This window comes from Labrus bergylta, chromosome 15 (assembly GCF_963930695.1).
Source record: "Labrus bergylta chromosome 15, fLabBer1.1, whole genome shotgun sequence".
Lineage (NCBI taxonomy): Eukaryota > Metazoa > Chordata > Actinopteri > Labriformes > Labridae > Labrus > Labrus bergylta.
Genome location: NC_089209.1, coordinates 3,914,477 through 3,934,063, shown reverse-complemented (window position 1 = coordinate 3,934,063; position 19,587 = coordinate 3,914,477). Strand labels below are relative to the sequence as shown.

The 19,587-nt window shown below is 38.5% G+C and overlaps 2 protein-coding genes across 2 annotated transcripts; both read left to right on the top strand.

The window, feature by feature from the left end:
- The first annotated feature begins 2,336 nt into the window (after positions 1 to 2,336).
- On the top strand, positions 2,337 to 9,236 carry pnrc1 (proline-rich nuclear receptor coactivator 1). The gene is made up of 2 exons (XM_020654856.3): positions 2,337 to 2,992; positions 4,633 to 9,236. The coding sequence occupies exons 1-2, from the start codon at positions 2,666 to 2,668 to the stop codon at positions 5,107 to 5,109; spliced, it is 804 nt and encodes a 267-aa protein (XP_020510512.2). The 5' UTR covers positions 2,337 to 2,665; the 3' UTR covers positions 5,110 to 9,236.
- A 5,420-nt stretch (positions 9,237 to 14,656) lies between these two features.
- On the top strand, positions 14,657 to 19,455 carry LOC136182799 (uncharacterized). The gene is made up of 7 exons (XM_065964230.1): positions 14,657 to 14,772; positions 15,931 to 16,263; positions 16,407 to 16,676; positions 16,803 to 16,880; positions 17,347 to 17,433; positions 17,536 to 17,564; positions 18,170 to 19,455. The coding sequence occupies exons 1-7, from the start codon at positions 14,712 to 14,714 to the stop codon at positions 18,236 to 18,238; spliced, it is 927 nt and encodes a 308-aa protein (XP_065820302.1). The 5' UTR covers positions 14,657 to 14,711; the 3' UTR covers positions 18,239 to 19,455.
- Positions 19,456 to 19,587: the final 132 nt, after the last annotated feature.

Below are 19,587 nucleotides of genomic sequence, written 5' to 3'. Positions count from 1 at the left end.
TTTTTCATTTTTTTTACAAACGATAAAAATAAAAAGTAAATAAAATAAATAACTTTGACAACGGGTTGGAATTGCCAAAGGCCACATCTTCAAAAGTCTGAACAATCAAAGCGGGAAAACAATTCAGTGAAGAAGCTGGAAGCATTTAATATTTGCTATTATTCAATTAAAACTGAAAAAAACCAAAACGTTTTCTATTAAAGACAACGCTGTAGAAACTGCAAAGTATTTTAAAACAATATGTTTTCCATTTCTTAAATTAAAAGTGTTATGGTCTCTGATGTTCGTCGCTTTGGATAAAAAGTGTCTGCTAAATGAATTGTAGAATTGTAGGTCATAATGAAGACTGTTGAAGTGAGCAGACGCATTAAACTCAGTAATGCTGAGCCAGATTTGACCTTACAGGTGACTCAAAAATCCTGCATGCCATCCCCCGCTCTCTCTCTCTCTCTTTCCCAAATTTCTCACACTATCCACTGTCCTTTATCTCAAAAAAAGCATAAAAATCACCCTCACAAAAAACCTTAAAAAAATAAAACAAACGTGTGCTTTGAAGCTTCTTATGTATGAAGTCAGATTTTCGGCAAACAGAGTATTTATTATTAATTTTATTATTTTTTTCTGTCAAATTGTATGTTTTATATCTGCAGTATATCTGAAGCAAAGATGGTTCAGTCCAGTTTCCAATGACGTGACCTTTAAAATTATATATATATATATATATATATATATATATATATATATATATATATATATATATATATATATATATATATACTGATATATACTATAAAGTTACAACCTTGTTTAAAAGAATTATCATAAAATCTGCTGCTACTGCAAACTAAGTTGAACACATATTACCCTGCATCACAGCGTTAGTCCATTAAGCATCCATTATTTTGTGGCTTTATTCACTGTATAATACTTCCTGTAACAAAGATTAACAACTCAAGCCATCACAACACAAGTTCTCACCCTGACATCTACACTGGATGTTTCCACCGAGAGAGAACCGAGAGTTTTATTTGAGAAAACGAAACTGGAATAAAGGTCAAGAGTTCAGTAAACAAACATTAGTTGGAGGCTGCACAGTTGTATTTTTTTCATGTTACTGTTGTGCTCAATATTTACAGTCTATGGTTGTTCCCCATCTGAGAAATGTGCAAACCAATAAGAAGGTAAAACGTCACAAACAGGACGACCTCGTGACCACGACCTCTTATAGGAAATACGGTCCCCGGAAGAGGAAATGTGTCAAGTTAACCAAATAATACAGGAAAAGGGGAGAGTTTTTCTACAAAATAAAATTAAACAACAACAATGATAACAACACATCGACATGCTGAGGAATGATGAAATGGTTAAAAAGCTCATAAACAAGTAAAAAAAAATATAATTTAATTCTAAGCATCCATTTAATTGTATACATGTATCTTTTTACCCAACTACATGTATTCAAGCTCTATAGTTACTTTGCAATCTCAAAGAAAATATTCAAACTTACCAGCTTATCTAATATGAGGCATTTCATCAGAGAACAAAATTCAACACTAACATAGTTAACTATGAAGGCATTAGTTATAATGATCTAACATTATGATAATCATCTTAAAGTTTATGTTTTTAAATTACATTTTTCAAAACATCGAAGAGCTCAAACTTACTCCTCAGTGTTCCCACCACATTCGTCTTATTTTGGCTTTAAGCAACATGGAGGGAGTCTCAACTCAAATTACAAGCATTTACAAGGACATGAAAATACTTCTTATGTTGAGTCAAGAATTTTAGTCCAGGTATAGAGTTGAAAAGGCTTTAAAAACAGAATTTAAACACAGTAAAGATTGAGGTATGTACAGTTGTTACTATGGCCGTGGAAAGCAAACAGACGACGGTCTGGAAGGTGTTCTTGGTTCCTCCTGTCTCATCCTTATCCTTTAAAACTTTCAGAGAGCTCCAACACGAAGAGCCAAATCGTGTTCACCGTCTCAGGTGAGTTCCTCAAAACGGAAAAAAACATCATTCAGTTTTCTGCCTCTTGTAAAAATTTCTCTCAGTGCTTGTAAAAGTGTTTTGTATCTTGTAAAAGTGTTTTCTAAAGTATTCATTTGTTTAGTCCTTAGTAAAAGTGTTTTGATTTTGTAATTTTGTTTTAACAAAATGTAAAAATGTTTGACAAAATGTTTGGGCTCAACCTGATACTCAGCTCCTGTGGAAACCTTTTTTTTTTTTTTTTGAATTAAATTGTGCACAGATGTATGTATCTGTCAAACTAAACCGTCTTATTCTGAAATACAATGACCGGAAGTGGCGTATTTTAATCTAGCTAGCTTCATACGAACTACACTTCTGCTTTTACAAGCTCGCCGCCATCTCGGTAAAGAAAAGAGACTGCAGTCGCTATTTTGGCAACAGGAACAACCTAAACAAAACAAAAAACAATCTCTCGAGTCACTTGAACGACTACTAAACGTTTTATTTGATACGTTATTTGTGATATTTCAAACTGTGTTTCATCCTCTCACGACGACGACGAAGAAGAAGAAGAAGAAGCTACATTAGCTAACTGTTAGCTTGTGACGTTGTTCGCTGAAGCGGGGATTTCACAGACTGTTTATGTTCTGTTCAGTCCGGACTCTGTTTATGTTCTGTTCAGTCCGGAGACATGTTGGACGGAACCTCAGCTCACGTCGATGACTCCAGCATCGGCGACGTGGAGAACAACAACCCGGTGTCGGTGGTTTCCGGCGGTGGCGATGGGCTGAACTCGGGGAACAAAACGAGGCCGGTGAAGAAAGGAGGCAGGAAGCCGCTGCAGCGTCACCAGAAGCCCCCGAGGAACAACAACAACAACAACACCCTCCTGTCCGACCACAACAACAACAACAACATCACCTCTCTGACCGCCTCAGCTGCTCAGCCCGGTACCGAGGTCCCTCCCGGTGCTCAGCCGGTACGGAGCCTCCATCACCTCAAACAGGGAAAGAAAGAGGTGACTGTCTGCTTCTTGTTGTTGTTGTTGTTGTTGTTGTTGTTGTTGTTGTTGTTGTTGTTGTTGTTTTTAACGCTGCAGCAATTTAACATAATAAAATAGAATTACTTTATTGATCCCAAACTGGGAAATTGAGGGTTAGGCAGGTTGTCAAAACACACAATATGAGTAAAAAACAAAATATTAGCAAATTTAAACACAATATAATATTAAATACAAAGTAAATAAGTACTACAAATATAAAAAATATGAATGTGAATATATACAACCAGGATTTAACTTCTTAATTTTAGTCTTAAATATGGAAGATTAAATATAAAATATTAAATGTAAATGTGCAAAAACAGAGTCGTAACAGCAATAAGAAGGTAAAAGAAATAGAAACAAGTGGTTAAAGGATAAAAAAAAAACAACTATAATATTAATACAAATAAAAATTAAATATTAATATAAAAAAATAAATTAAAACTACTCCAAAGTAATGTATTTGATCTTTGTACTGGCTTCACATGTAAACAGGAAGCAGCAATAACTGTAATGTTTTTGAAAGCCCATAGATCGTCCTTGATCTGTGACCTGTCTCTGCACAGTCAGGCCGATACCGGATCCATCAGTATCGAATCAAATATTGATATTAGTTTGTATAGGTCCAAATCTCTATCAAAAAGTACCATGATGGTTCTGGTTTCTGTTTTTCTGTTTTTTAGACCAATATTGGTAAACAAGTGTAATATTTGGCTGCGTTAAGTCGTCAGTATGACAGTAAATTGAAAACTCTTGGAGGGATAACACATAGTAGTCCGTCAAATTCACTCAATGTCCGCCATGTTACAGACCATAGAAATTGTCTATCAACAGAAAACTGAAGTTAGTACCTTTATAACCCTCTTTACTGTATTGTCCACATATTTTCAAGCTTTGAGGCCATTAACGATTCAAGACGGTGATGAAGTCTTTAAAAACAAACTATTTAAACTCATATCTGAATGAAAGCGGTTTTAAATATGTTTTCTATGCGGTGGTTAGAAGTGTGACGCAGTTAAGTTACCAAGCCTTGTCGTGTGAAAACGAAAGTAAACTTGTCGTCTTCCTCTTTCTGCTGGGAGGTTGACGGGGTTGGTTGCCGCAGGTTGCATACTTAGGAAGTGGTTGTAAAACAAGGAAGAGAAAGGTTCATAACAATCTTTAGAGGTTTTATATTGTAGAAGACCACAAAGAAATAATGTAAATCTGTAGTGTGTGATAACATCCTTAAATATTAAGAAATAAAACGGTGAATTGGGTCTTTAAAAGTGCACTATGCAGTTTAAGGGTACAACAAAAGTACAGATGAGGCGCAGCAAATTCAGCAAAATGTATGTGGCTGGGTGGCAAATAACAGGGGCCACCCGGCCTCAAAAACAGACATAATCTTGATTTTCATAAACCCGATTCATTGATAAAATTGATATATTTTACATTTTTTTCTGGGATAATAAATTATGGAAGCAGATTAATCTAAAGACTGGTGTATGTGCGGATACACAAACACCCAATTTAGCCTATAACGCGTCTTTATGCTCAACATAATAAGGTTGATTCCAGAGATAATAACATTGGTCTTATAACTGACTTGATAACATTTGCTTTCTGTTTCTTAGCTGCTGAAATCCAAAGGGGGCAGATCGGAGCGAGGGGCCATGCAGCAAGGTGGCCAACCCACCCGCAACCTGCCCAGGCACGATCAGATCACCCAGAACGCGATCGCACGGGGACACAAGCCCAAGCAGGCCCAAAGCCCCGGTGCTCCTCACTCCGCAAAGAAGAAAGACAACACCACTCCGAATAAACCCTCATCTCTCCACCCGCCTCCGCTCAGAGAGCAGAAAAAACCCCTGCACGCCTCCAACAACGTGAAGATTGTGAACGAAGCGCCTGCCGAGGATGTGCCCGAATCCCTCAAAGACGGGGAGAAAGTCTACGCTGGAGCTAAGTTCAGTGAGCCGCCATCGCCGAGTGTCTTACCCAAACCGCCCAGCCACTGGGTCGGAGAAGACGAGCCTCAACAGAGCAACCAAAGCCGGGAGCAAATGACTGTTCACTTGAAGTCGCTGCTCAAGGTGCAGGATCAATCATGACCGACACCTGGAAATTTAAATAACGCCTGATGCAAACGATTGGAAAATATGCATCCAGGTAAATTGAGATTGGCTTTTAACACACTGCAATATAATGTTGAGTAAGTTTTTATAGACAGTAATACAATTTCCCATCATTCAACATGACTGTCTGCATTGCTGAACATTACGGAGACGTCGTGTTTGCGCTGGAGTTCTGACTGCAAGAGGAATATGTCTGCCTTCATGTTGGCAGCCGGGGCTGAGAGAGAATATGAAAGAGCAAACAATGTGTTTTTTTTTCTACAAGATGTGAATAAGAGAGAAAGTGTTGGGGGGGGTTGAGGTCATCTCCAGCAGCAGCAACAACACGATCCCAGTCTCACGTTTACAGTTTGTACAGAGAAGAGGTCACTTTCTTCTCGAGCGCTTTTGAAATGGCAGCCTTCTGTTGACGGACTTTTTTTCAAGAAAAAGCTAGTTTAAAATGTACATAATATATTGTAAGCACATATGTGTGTATATTTTTCCTTGTTGTTTTAACTGAGATTCTAGTTTTGTTACTGATGTTTTCCAAGAAAAGAAAAAAACAGCCACAAAAGATTTAAAAAAAAAAAAAAAGTCCCCTGCAAACTGAGGCACTTTGTTAGCACTCTTTCAGCGGACGGAAGGAAAAGAAAGACTTTTTGATTTGCACTGAAAACTTGAAACAGGGAAAGGGCGGGAAACGCTCGTTTTGATGTTCCAAAAGCTCGACCAGCCACTTGGTTGAATTCACCAGCCAGCCTCGAGCAAAAAGGAGAGGACTTTCTAGATCATGGCTGGGTCACCTTTCAAAAAGAGGCTCAGAGAGCGGACAAATCAAAAGGTTATTTTTCCTTCCCTGGTAGCGGGTCCAGCCGGTGGAGATCCTCGTGTGGAGTCATGGACTGTGAGGCGGACGAAGCCTCTGTGAACCGAAGAGAAGACGACAATGTGAAAAGTCTCGCCAACCAGCTGCTGCAGGAAGCCGACGACCTGTATCCAGACCCAAGCCTTTTGATTTTTGAACTTTATTGCACTGACTTAGAATACGTTCACATTGAGCAGCATCTTCTTTCTTTTGTTTTTTTGCCTTCTGTCCACACTTTGTTTTTCATTCTTTTCCAGGTTAATGTCCAGAATTTTAGATTTCCTACATGATCCGAGTTCAACGAATAGTAACAATCAATACCTCTTTGATACAGACAGTTAGTTCCTCTTGTTTTTACCAGCGTGCACACAGTTCTGCTACAGACAAATCACTGCACACATGCCAGGGCATTTCTAATAACATTGACAATAAGTAAAGGCATTATGTACGATTTCAAAAAACCAGTTTGTCCACTTGTACAAAAAACATTCCTGCATCTTAATCATCGCTGGTGACCCACCAGTTGCTGTGAACCTATCAGAAACAACGCTGCTTCCTCTTGTTGGCTTGGTACCTTTGGGTCCAGACTCTGGTTAGGGAGCGTTCTGTCTCCCTAACCAGAACCTAAACCTTTGTTGAATGTTTCAAAACAAAGGACATTGCGTCCTTTTTAGACGCAAGGTGTGGTTAGAGTAATGATGCTCGTCATTGTTTGAGAGTGTTTGGCAGAACATTGAAAAAGACACTCCTCCGTCATATTTACCTGCAGTGCAGACGATCAGCAGCATCTTGGATTTGATGCGCTGCCATTTTTAATAGAAGATGATGTTTGACTTTTTTTATTTTTTTTGAAGATATTTTTGGGGTCCATTTTTGCCTTTATTGGATATGACAGCCGAAGAGTGAAAGGAAATATGTGGAGAGAGAGTAGGGGGATGACATGCAGCAAAGGGCCGAGGTCGGACTTAAACCCCCGGCCGCTGCGAACGAGGACCATGGCCTCTGTACACGGCCTCTGGGCGTGCGGCATAACCACTAGGCTACCGGCGCCCCATGTTTAAACAGTTTTAACAATGGCCAGAAAAAAAGTCAGACATCCACTCTTCTGCTTTTCCATCCTGGTTCTGTTCACGTTGACATGATTGGATTTTTAGATCAGGCTTTTGTTTTTGTTCTTTTGGTGCTGACAGCGGTGCTCGTGAAAACATCAATATTCAACAAATACTCAAAGAATGAATCTGAGTTTAATACGGGTGATCTAAATCTAAACTGTATGTCTGTTTAGTTATTACACACAGATTGTAGGAGTTTTCTATCGGCCTTTTTTTCCAGCAGTTTTTGACTCATTACCTCTTCTTGTTTACAGTCAGCTCTTCATGTGTGGAAACAAACACTCTGCACGGCTCGGTTAATAATTAGAGTATATTTGGCTTCATGTCAACACGTTAGTCATGATTACAATCTCTTTCATTAGATTTGAAAACACTCCTTTGTCACAATAAGGACCAAAACTGAATTAATATTAATAATATTAATTAATGCACAGTACTTTATCAAGACTTGGGAAGCATAATCTGTGCATACTTGACTTAGGGAGCTGCTACATTTGTTTCTGTTGTTTCCGTCATCACAAACCGCAGCAGTGACTGTCGTGTTTCCAAAAGTACAGCTGTTTAGTTGTTGTCTTTCCTCTTCTGCAAACACGAAGGCAAGGTTGGAGAACGGAAAATAAGCGCGGGATTGGCAGATGGTCTTGCATCTGGTTATGATGATTGAAATCAAATATCTTCTGATAGTCATGATTGAACAGTCAGTTACTCACAGTGATTATTTGTGGCAGTACTCATGATCTCTGCACACCTGCATACGTCAGGTGCTTCAGAGGGACGAGGGTAAAACTTAAAGACAATGAGAGAGAGGCTCCCGCACTCTGTCTCCTATGGTGGCCAGGAAGTGCAAACCAAAGTAACAAGATGTGAAACACTTTTAGAAAAGTTGATACACATTTACAAGTGCAAGAATCTTGGCAGAAAGGGAATTTGCCAAATGCCAGAAGTGACCGAGTGAGCCGTCAATTAGTTTGTTTTGGACGTAGAGACTGAGGGAAATGTCTTATACAGAGTATATGTTGACCCAATGATGTTTTTTCCATTTTGGGGGACACACATGAGACGGTTAACACAGTCTTTCCTGTCAAAACAAATTAATTGACGGCACACTCGGGTCACTGGAATCTGCAAAAGTCTGCCGATTGTAAATTTGTGTCTGCGCTCGTACACGTGTGTTGCATCTTGTAAATGTGTCTCAAGCTTTGCAAAAGTTCTCACACTTTGTAAATTTAGTCTGCACTTCCCAGCCACCGTAATCTCGCTTTATGCTGATACAGTTTATCAGAGCATACAACGTTTCAGTCTAACTGATATACTGAATGTACCTGAGTTGTGCGGGAGACTTTCTCATTGTCTTTAAATTCTCATAATCCAAAAACAATGACTCGATCAGCACTTAGCTGCAGCAGCCAGGACACGATGAATAATAATAATCTTGTATTATCGAGCAATAGAAACGGAAACAAAACGAGGACAGAGAAAAACATTTCATGACACTCCTCTGAAGATGTTTGATGTGAGGCCCGTTTAGTTTTTACTAAATGGATAAGTGGAGAAAGTACAAGAGATTTAGAGGTTTGATATTGGATGCAGATCTAAAAAAAAAAAAACCGTTGTGTGGACGCATTTTGTTTTTAAAATGGATTTTAAAAGTTGTACGGCTTCATGTGAACGTAATCTTTCTGTGTCTGTATTTTTGCATTATGTTTAAAGGGGACTTATTTCAGCACATGACTTCACATGCATCTTTCTTTACCTTTTCTATTGTCCAGGATGCTTTGAATCACGGCATTAACGTATTCCAAGAGTACAGTGTGTGTTGAATGTGGCACCGGTGATCTTGTGATTACAGAATGTACCATGTATGTGTTTTTTTGTTTTGTTTTTTACGTTGAATGGTTTCTGGGATGCAGGCAGCTGCTGGATCTCGTATCTTGACCTCTGTGACGTCACGTTAATGGAAACTTGTATTACTGTACCAAGAGCGGCCCATGTTATTGCAGTGTTTTAAAAGGATTAAGTCAAGTTATGGTGAGGCTGTGATGAGCTCACACCCATGATACAATTTGGTTTAAAAAAAAGAAGATTATTTTATGAAGCGTTTCATATCTAAGTTAAAAATGACATTAAAATATTGGCTACCCTTATTCTAGCTTGTGTCTGTGTTCATTTCAATAATGTCAATTTTACTCCTGTTGTAGTAAACATCAAACTAGGAGAATATTGTTTAGTTTTTTCCCAAAGCCCTTTAAATACGTATTTTGCGGTTTAGATAAAATATGCCATAATGGCTGCAACATAATCCTTGGGTGAAATGTGCATGACTGTAGTGCGTTCACTAAAAGTTCTTGACTTTGACCGGATCAGATGTTTTCCTTAAAGCCCTAACAGCATCGTTTGCACTGTTTTTTGTTTTGTTTTTTAAACCAGAGGAAGCTGCTAACTTGCTCTCCCTCCATCTCCATCATAATTTAGACTTGAGAAGAAAAAAAAAAAAGGACAGCACAAGAGCTCTGGAGAAACTAAGCCTCTAGTGGACACTTGATGAACTGCAGGGTTTTGCACTTCAGCACCAGCTTTTACTGGAGGTTGCCACTTGTTAAAATCAGAATCAGAATCGGGGTTTATTGCCAAGTACATTTACTCATAGGCTACAAGGAATTTGACTTGGTGTATTGAGCAACAACAGGCAGACTTTGTTAGACCTCGACAGAGACCTCATCTTACGATATATTTCCCAAGACTGTCTGCTTTTGACTTTGGTTTCTTTGCCTTTTGTTTACAACACAACATCCATACAGCACATTTCCTCAAATCTAGGCTCACACAACTAACTTTTTACAGATTATTCTTATCTACCTGTTCGTTAGTTTTGATATTTTTTCTTGTTAATAAATTGCTTTATTTATAAGTGTAGGCTACCCAGCCCAGATGAGAGTTAGTCACCTGTTCTTCTCACAGTTTAAAGAGCCCATATTCTGCCTTTTTTGGGGTTCGTATATTTAATCTATGTTCCTACTTTTGTACGTTCACAATAGCTAAAGTCTGAAAAAAGTGTCTGTTTTCATGAACTGCTCCTCCTTGCTCCCTCTACGCTCTGAGTCCGTCAGCTACACTCTGCTGAGCCCACACTGTTAGACCCCACGTGGGCCAAGTCTGCTCTGATTGGTCTGCCGATCCACTCTGTCGTTATTGATCAGTTGCTCAGCACGCGTCTCGGAAATTTCAACATGAGCTGCAGGGCTTGCACAACGAGCCAAGGGGCTTAGATCAGTGATCTCACACTGACAATGATGTCGCACTGACACATTTTTATCGAGGGGGGGCGTTACATGCAGCTAATGCTACAGCTAACAGGAGGACGTAGGAGAAGCTGCGTTTCTGCGGACTTTGAATTTTTGCACATAGATGTGCCTAAACATGCACAGGACACTTGGAAAACACACTAAAGAGCAGATAAAACCAGAACCACCTTTAAGAGCAAGACTGGGAAAATACTGTTAAATATTAATAATCTAATGATTTATGTCTGTATGTAACCAATATGAAATTCAGGGCTGCTAAACCCAATAGACTACATTATTTTGAAGTGTAGTTTTTACAGTGTCACCAAAGTGTCAAAGGTCAAGTGTAAAAGAAGCTCCCTGTCATGATGTCTTCACTTTGACTTCATCTTGAAAACGAGGACACTAAAGTAGTCTTTAAAGTGTGATTATCTGCAGGTGTCATGCTAACATGTTCGCCTTATTGCGAGAATCTTAACCGTCGGTTTTCTGTCAAGTCATTTCATTGAGTTAAAACACTCTTTAGCCAGTTTTATTTGATCTCTGTGTGAGAAACAAATATCAACACGTGTAGTTTAAGATCATATCTTGTTATTATCGGGGTTATGAGAATATATCCTAAATTATTTGATAAACTTGTGTTTTATCAGTGTTTTATGATGCTAAAAAATATCGCTAATGCTAATGGATAATCACTAGCTAACACTTTTAACAGACTTATGAAGGCGTGGTAAAGTTTAAGTTTGTATTGTCCTTAATTTGTTAACTTTACAGCCACTCTGGTTAAGTGAGGATAACCAAAGGGAGCTTAATGGTTTTAGTTTAACTGCACTGCTATCCAACATAGTTTCGGTTATTGAAATGTAGGCCTACATAGTAGCCTATCCTAGTTTCATAAGCAGTAATAATTGAATTCATGTTCATGTAAAAACAGTTTATTCAGTGTTGAAGTTTTTATTTTTAAGATTTAATTTTGGGCTCTTTTTTTATGCCTTTATTGAAGAGCTAGTCAGTAGCCTACCTTTGTTTTGTTAGCTAATACCAGACGATTGCAACACACTACGTGATAGTTTCTGACCGAAAATAACATGAAAACAACCTCCACAGAGAGAACTTGCACGATACCATCGGTCTGATTGGTTTAATTACACAAAAAGACGACTGAGCTGCCAATAAATTCAACAGTTGCATCTTAAACTTCCCTTTCGATGCACATAGCAGCCTTATTGGATCTGAAATCGAGCTACTTTTTTTTTTTCTCTGAGATTCCGAGTCGTAATTACAACTTCAGGGGGCGTTCCAGTTGACACTTCCGACTGGGAACTGGGAATTCCCCACTTACGAGATCAACTGGAACGCAGCATAAGAACACAAACACATTATCACATGCGTCCGGGTGGTACGATTCAGAATACTAGAAACGGAACTCTTTTTTTGTTACTTTGAAATAGGACTCTTTTATTTAATTTTCTTTATTTAATGTTTTTATACACTCACTGAATTTTGTTTAAGTGTTGGAAAGCGTGAAATTTGTCTGTTGTTCAATTCAAACTCTCCATTTCACATGTTAGCGTGTCTATTAACGAGGAAGGAGACAGGCTTGCACACTTGCTCAAATGCCACAAAAAGTGCATATTATTCCCATTGTTTGAGTACCAGAGTGCAACCTGTGTTAACTTTAAGAGTTTAGTTTTTATTCGTTATTTGACGTGTAAAAGAGCTGATGTTATATCATGATTGACAGCTATGTTTACGCGTGTGCATCATACTATCGGAGTAGAGGAGGAACAGAAACATGACAAACACTGCCAGAAGAGTCATTGAACTTTTTTTGAACTGTGAGTTACTGCTTCAAACGGACACCATAATCTGTTCTGCTGTGGACTGTACCGCCCTGAAGGATCTTTGACGTGTCATCGGTAAGTTAAACGTGCCTTTTGGTAAGTGGAGTGGGCGGGACATCAAAAAACGCGGCCACAACAGACAATCTCTACGGCACAGACACGGGCTTCAAATTATGTTACCAGCACAATTTCAGGACCTGTCGCCGGGATACTTAAGCATCATTTCTCAACAACAGGACGAGGTGCAGGTGTATATTCATACACAGCCAGTGGTGAGTGCAATAAAGATGTTGCTGTTGAGCGTACGCGGAAGTCCTCAGGTGAGAAAACATGTGACAGACATTGTGATGAATACGCCTATCGTAATGTGAGCCATATGTCCGTCAACTGCAGTTTTGAAGACTAAAACTTTGCATGTTGGTCGCCGCCGTGTTGGACTTTTGGAGCCAGGAACAGCAGTATTTAGATCAATGCTGGAGATGAGCTAGGGTTTATTAAATGCCGTAGTTATCAAAGATATAGGGTCTTAGCCCCTTGCTACTTTAGTAGCTGGTAAATTAGCAAGCTATCATAATTTGCACGGATTGAGATTTTATTTGTGTTACCGATTTTCCCTAGTTTCTTAATTATTAGTTTAACGACGCTAAGAGATCGAACGAAAGTAGCAAGTCATAAAGTGGTCTTTTGTTTTCACTGTATGGTGAATGCAGACATGAAGGACATTTTTCCTGGGGGCTATACTGTCATGAGACTATAGCTAGTGGTATGAATATAACTGTTCTGACATAAGAACTACATCATTTTACTCTATCCAAGATCTTTTTGTGAAGTTTTAGCGCCCAATCCTTACCAATCACATGTTAGGGCTTTCTTCTTCTCCAATTTTGCACTGTTGTGGTTTTTGTGTTGTCAGTAGTTACTATGTAGTAATTTTAAGATGTCTGACAGTTATTTAGCTAGGGATGTTAAGATTCACTGTACTGAGGGCTGTACTTTAAATTTTAACCCAAAATCTCTGGGGCTACAGAGTTTGATAGGAATGTAGCACGATATTTAAAACGTTAAGAAAAAAAGTGTTTGGGTCAAGAAGGGGCTGGGGACACTTTGCAACGAGAGCTGGAGGTACAACTTGAATGTCTGTCAACAAGCACGCAAGCTAACGCTAACCTCAAGGGCTGAAACGTAAACTGCAATGATAGGCTAGAAATATACTATAAAACTATGTAGTCCAAGACATTGCAAACTGTAAGCGAAAATATGATTCAAGATTAACTTTATTGTCTCACAAAGTGAGAAATTTGTCTTGGGCTCTTTGCTTGTTCTGCAGCCATGAAGAAAACCACAATCTGCAGCTTTCACATCAAACATAAAACGATGCCCAGAAAGAAATGAAGTATATAAATAACATCAGGTTCTTAAAATACCAGCGTGACCACACAAAGACTAATTATATTCCATTGCCTGTCTGTCATTCTGCATGATGTCTGCCTCAGAGATCATGACACCATTTCAGAACTCTTCACACCTTTAACTTCCTCAGTCAACATCTAGATCTAATCAACGTTCAAGAAGGGGATTTTTCAGTGGCAATTCTCAAGTCTGGTGTCCTTGGCAAAAATCAACTCGGGGGCCCTCCAACCAGCGTTCATCACCATTCCATTATGTCTGCTAGTGTCCCAAAGTTTTCTCCTCTTCCTCTTTTTTTCCCTCTGTTTCTTTTTTCTCTCCTATAGATGGAGAATTCCTCTTCCTTTTTCTTAGGTGACTTAGTCTTGACTAACTTTGGTTTCACAGCAATAGTGCATGCAACGCTTAGCAGGGCAACAAGAGTGAGTGGTGTCAGATCGGGCCACTTAAGGGAGGTTTCCTACTGTCGTTGCACAGTATGTACATTTTGGTTCCACTGCTTTAGCTTTAAGTTTGTGAGCCCTCAGGGGCCCCCTACTGGTCTGGGACCCCAAGCAGTTGCCTGCAGCGCCTCTGCTTACAGTGTAAAATTCATTCAGTCATTCGTGTTAAATATTATCCTCCAGTGAAAGTTGGTTTGAAACTGGTTTTCAGGTTATTCATTGAGAGCTTGTTCTTTTTGTAATCAAATCCTTACACTTTTTGGTTAAAAATTCTGGTCTCTACTTTTTAATTCCTGGTTTATTATTAATTGTAATACCCTTCGTCCCCTAGCAATCCGGGGAATGTAACAATGAGCCTTAACCCTCTAATATTGCAGATTTACTTTTTCAGTCCGCTGTCTGTAACTGTGGAGAGAAAACTTAAAGGAAAAATTGTAAAAGTGAACATTTTTACAGCGTTTCTGTATTTTTGTACAGAAATTCGCTGACATGAAAATCTATTAACAGACTCAAAGCCAAATAGAAGAAGTGACGTTAAACTAACCACAAAAAGTAGATTCAGCATCTCTTAAAAACCGCCCACAACTTTATGAGCTCGTACAGATGTGAGCGTGAGAACAGAAGAGGACAGACTGAGAATCACGATGGACGAGTTCAAACGGATTCAAATTTCTTTCATCTTTGTGACGGCTCTTCAGCTGACAGGTAAGAAAACTATCACATACAAAATGCAAAAAAATAAAGAATATCTTCATCAGTACAGTTTAAAATACTATATAACTTGGGGTATGTAACTTATTGATGGGTCGTAAGTGTCAGGAGGAGGAATTTTAATGACTTAATACATGAATTCATTTGCAGCAAGTTGTCCGTTATTTGGTTACATAAAAGACTTAGATCTTCTCGCTGTACTTATGCTAATAATATACTTTTATTTTAGCAATTTGGTGTGAGAACTTCAGATAAGAGGAGGAATGTTAAAGCAGATGTTTGCTGACAAAACAAGGAAAAAGTGATGCATGTGTTTTTTTAAGAAGTCACTATGAGGAAGTGACTCTTCACAAATTAGAGGAAGTATAAAACGTTTCTCTTAAAGTCGCAGAAGATGAGGGACAATGGTAGAATTCAAAATGTATATATAAAAAAAAAATGTTTCCTTCAATTTACAGGAAAGGATACATAAAGCGTATACATAAAAGCAGATGTATTGATTTCATTTATGATTTTAATAATGAGAGATGCACCGATCAACAGTTCTGATCCGATTTGGATATACATGTACCAATAACGATATTGTTTTTTGGAACACAATTAATCGTGTTGTTGTTTGTATTCTGTGTAAGGCTGCACAAAGCTGTACCAAACCCAGCACTGCATTGTGCTGGCTTCTCACAAAAACAGGAAGCAGCAACAACTTTTAAGGTTTTCACATTACACATTTTAAACTGAAGTGTACTTTTTTTATCATTAAGAAGGAGCTGTTCCATCTGGTTTGAACATCTTGATGGGGACGATTTTGTGGGCACTTAAAGTACAGTCTGAATGTCCTCAAAGCATGTTTAAAATGCCTAACAATCTGTCTTGATCTGTGACGAGGATCGGCACCGTCAGACCCATGTCCAATATGTTTATTACGTCAATATCGGACCTGATGTTGATATTGGATCACTGATTGCAATGGCATTACTTTTGTTTAACCAAGACAAGTGTATTTGTTTTCTTACGGGGCAAATGGTGTGCTTTGTGAACTCTTAAACAGAGCAAATCTCTTCCCCACATTAACCTCAAAATGTCCCCATAATGACATTGAAAGTCAGATTTGTATTTCTCTTAATATTTGAATCTTCTCTCTTATCTCTGCAGCAGTAACTGGACTGTCTCCCCTCCAAGACTATGTCATAGTTGGAGATGATGTCACATTGCCTTGTGGAAACGTGATAGAAGATCAGAGTGACTGTGACAGTACTACATGGACCTGGACCAGTAGATCAACAAAAGCAGCAGTAGAGCTGATTAAACTCGGGCAGATTGCTGAAAACACTGGATTTAAATCAGACAGACTGAGTGTGGGAGTGAACTGTGCTCTGGTTATAAAGAAGGTCACAGAGGAGGATGCTGGTTATTTTCTATGTCAACAGTACAAATCAGACAGAAAAGCGGCTCCAGATGCTCCGGTGTATCTGTCTGTTATTTCCAGTGAGTATTTACATTCAAAAGTATTCAGCTTAAACTGTCTTTTTAAAAACAATCAATTGAGACATGACTAAATTAACCATTACTCTGTTGAAGTTTGGATTAAATTGTGTTGTTATTTCTCACAATATCTCCATCCTCACCAGTGACTGAGCAGAGGAACGGAGATGAGGTGACATTAATCTGCTCTGTGTCGACGTCTAAAGAACACAGAGTGAAGTGGCTGTTTCAGGGTAAAAATGTGAAAGAACATCAGAATGCGAGGACATCAGACTCTCCCTGCAATGCCTCTGTGACCTTTCCGATTCATCATTACATGTACAAATCAAGATATAAGTCACTGGAGTGCAAAGTGAGTGTCGGTCACAGAGGGTATCTGTTTTCCTTCAGACTTCAGGCGTCAGCTGAGAATCTAGGTGTGAATACGATGACTTTTTAAAATGTTTTTTTAAGATTAACCTCTTACAGATATTCTTTAAAGTTATAGTTAGACGCCGATATCTCAACAGTAACTTTTTACTGAACATTTTTTTAATCGTCAGTTTCAGGTGTGTACGCAGGGACAAATCAAACAGAACCAACTACAACTGTACTAAAAGCGACTGACGCTGTAAGAGCAGGTAATGACATAAAAATGTTTTGAAGCATTATTGATTTCAGTTTCTGTCTTCATCTACACTTTCTCTACTGATGGACACTCTGTGTATCTGTTTTATGTTCTTTGTCTGGGTTGAGTTGCTTCATGTATAAATGCGTAAAGACTGTTTAAAATCAGTCTATTGATTTCTGATATTCAGAGAGACCGAAACGTTTAAAGCAAACAAACCTTTTTAGAGGAAGAAATATGAAAAACATAATCAGTCCTTTGGTTTCTTAAAACAACACTGATTAAGGATTTGTTATTCAAAGTTCATACAGTGCAAAGGACTTATCTTTAAAATGTGTCGTGGAATAAAATACAAGTGATGCATGGTTTCCTTATATTTTATTTTGTGCTTCAAAGACAGATTAATTTAATATTTTAATGCACAACCGATTTATTTTTCTCCTCAATAAAAATGTAATTTGTCTTCGTTCTCTTTGCAGCCCAATGGAGGTTGATCGTTGTGTCTGTGGGTTTGTCAGCTCTCATACTAACTGTTGTGATGGTCAACGTATGGACAAAAACTCAAGGTGAGAACATTCACAGATTAAATTTAAAAATTTAAAAGAAGTTTTTATGAACACACATATTCTCTGTTGAAGCTAAAGGGGAATCCGGCTCTTGTTTTTCAGGTCAACAAACACGTATGGATGAAAACATGGTGAGTTCTTCTAATCAGTGTTAGTGACTTCAGGCCCCGTGTCCACCTGCTTGAAGCATTTGTGCGCTGAGAGGAAAAGCGCTGCACGTCCGTCCTGTCTCTATGACAACAGTCTGTTGTCTGTATGACCGACACGGCTCCGTTGCTTTTTACTGTGTGTTTAATAGTTGAGATCGTTTATTTCTCGATCAGACACGGAGCAAAGAGGATGTGAGTACAAGACACGATCAGTATCTGGCAAAACTACGGGGAATATCATACATTTGGAAAAGAGTGCCGGTCACTTCAACTGCCTTTCTGAAAAGTTGAAAGATTTTCAACTTGAGCGCTTAGAGAGAAAAAAAACGCTGGGCACTGCACTTTTTCTCCAAGCGACCGCTGCAAACGCTCTCTACTCATTGAAGACAATTGAAAAATGATGGTGGCGCTCAGAAAGAAACCCTAGGTGGACACTGGTCCTTATAATGTAGTTACTTCTCAGCTGACTTTAGGATGCAGATAAAAAGGCCTTTACAGTAGTCGAGTCCTTGTGAGAATAGGTTTTGGAATTGTAAAATAATCTTTTTCAGAGTGTTGGGTTGACTGTGTCGTGTTGTTTGTCGCAGGTGAATGGAAGCCATGAAGATGATGATGCTGTGAACTATGAAAACATCAGATCTCCTGCAGAGGAATGACACAATCTTCTGTCTCTGTCAGACTACACAGATCAACAACTCAAGTTCTTGTAGCCTCTGCTCTACATGGAGGAAAACCTCCCTCCATCTGTGAACTTCTCTATTGGATTGAAAATCTCAGTTTTTCATTAGAACAAGAATTTGTCTTTATACAAAGATTCAATGTAAATGACCAGAAAATGCAAAGAAGTGTAAAAATACAGGCTTCTCTCTGAAGATGAGGATGCAAATGACCGCCCTGTCAGACCTAAAATTAATGTAAATACATGTCACATATCTGATACAAGCTCTGTGACAGCACATATAATCAATACAATATTAGTGCTTTGTAAAAAAACACATTAAATCTGTTTTTTTATTTACTTTAAAGGAAGAAAAAAACTTGTGCAAATACTCATCTTAACCCAGAATTCTTGAATCTTCAACTTCCTCACTCCTGGTTTTTGTGTCCTTCATTTATCATGGACCTCAACAAAGTATTTACTTTTGATTTTAAGTGCCCTAACATGAGACTCTTTTTACAAAAGCACATATGTAAACCATCTCGCTTCTTGCATAGAAAAGACTTTACATGTTCAACATTTTGACCACATTCGATGCAGGGCATCCTTTGGGTAAAATAGCAAAGACATTTACAGAATCAGTCACTATAGACATGCAATTGTATACAACATGAGTGATGTGTTTAAGGTTGTTCTCCCCACAAACCACAACAGGAAACACCAATCGTCTCAATTCACCAAGGTCCAAGTACCATGCAGTGAGGTATCAGGTCTTACCCTGCATCCCCATGGCTGTGTAATGCCCTCCCCGACCACCTGAGGGCAGTATCGCCTATTGAAACTTTTAAACAGGACTTAAAACCTTCCTCATTCCAAGTGCCTTCTTTCAATTTAGTGCCTCTTACCTGTTATGCTCTTGTTTTTACTCTGTAGCACTTGAGGTTGGTTTAAAATGTGAATTACAAATACGATGTGTCATTGTTAATGTACAGATTGTGCTCAAAATGTGCAGAAGTATTCATGTTGAATTAGAAGGATTGTGTCCATATTTGATTCAACATTTTTGACATGTGTTTAGATGAAACTGATCTCATGATGTCATTTTGCTCTTGATTGTTTTGTAAGTTGTGTCTTGTTGTAAGTTAACCATGACCCCACATTTGTGCTGTGCATGACCCCTTTCAAATGAACTAATAAACTACATTTTTAAGTCAACGTTTTGTAAATGATACATCAAGAAATGAAGAGCTTCTAGTATTGAATAAATGAAATCCAACTTCACAGTTCATCAGGATTATATCCAGTTCACCACACATGCAGGATTTCAGGAAGTATTTGAAAAAGTGG

What these genes read in the sequence shown, in the direction of transcription:
- pnrc1 (XM_020654856.3), top strand. Translation starts at nt 2,666, where the DNA reads ATGTTGGACGGAACCTCAGCTCACGTCGATGACTCCAGCATCGGCGAC. An exon ending in TCAAACAGGGAAAGAAAGAG is followed by an intron (nt 2,993 to 4,632) that starts GTGACTGTCTGC and finishes TCTGTTTCTTAG; the next exon opens with CTGCTGAAATCCAAAGGGGG.
- LOC136182799 (XM_065964230.1), top strand. Translation starts at nt 14,712, where the DNA reads ATGGACGAGTTCAAACGGATTCAAATTTCTTTCATCTTTGTGACGGCT. An exon ending in GGCGTCAGCTGAGAATCTAG is followed by an intron (nt 16,677 to 16,802) that starts GTGTGAATACGA and finishes TTTAATCGTCAG; the next exon opens with TTTCAGGTGTGTACGCAGGG. An exon ending in GACTGACGCTGTAAGAGCAG is followed by an intron (nt 16,881 to 17,346) that starts GTAATGACATAA and finishes TTCTCTTTGCAG; the next exon opens with CCCAATGGAGGTTGATCGTT.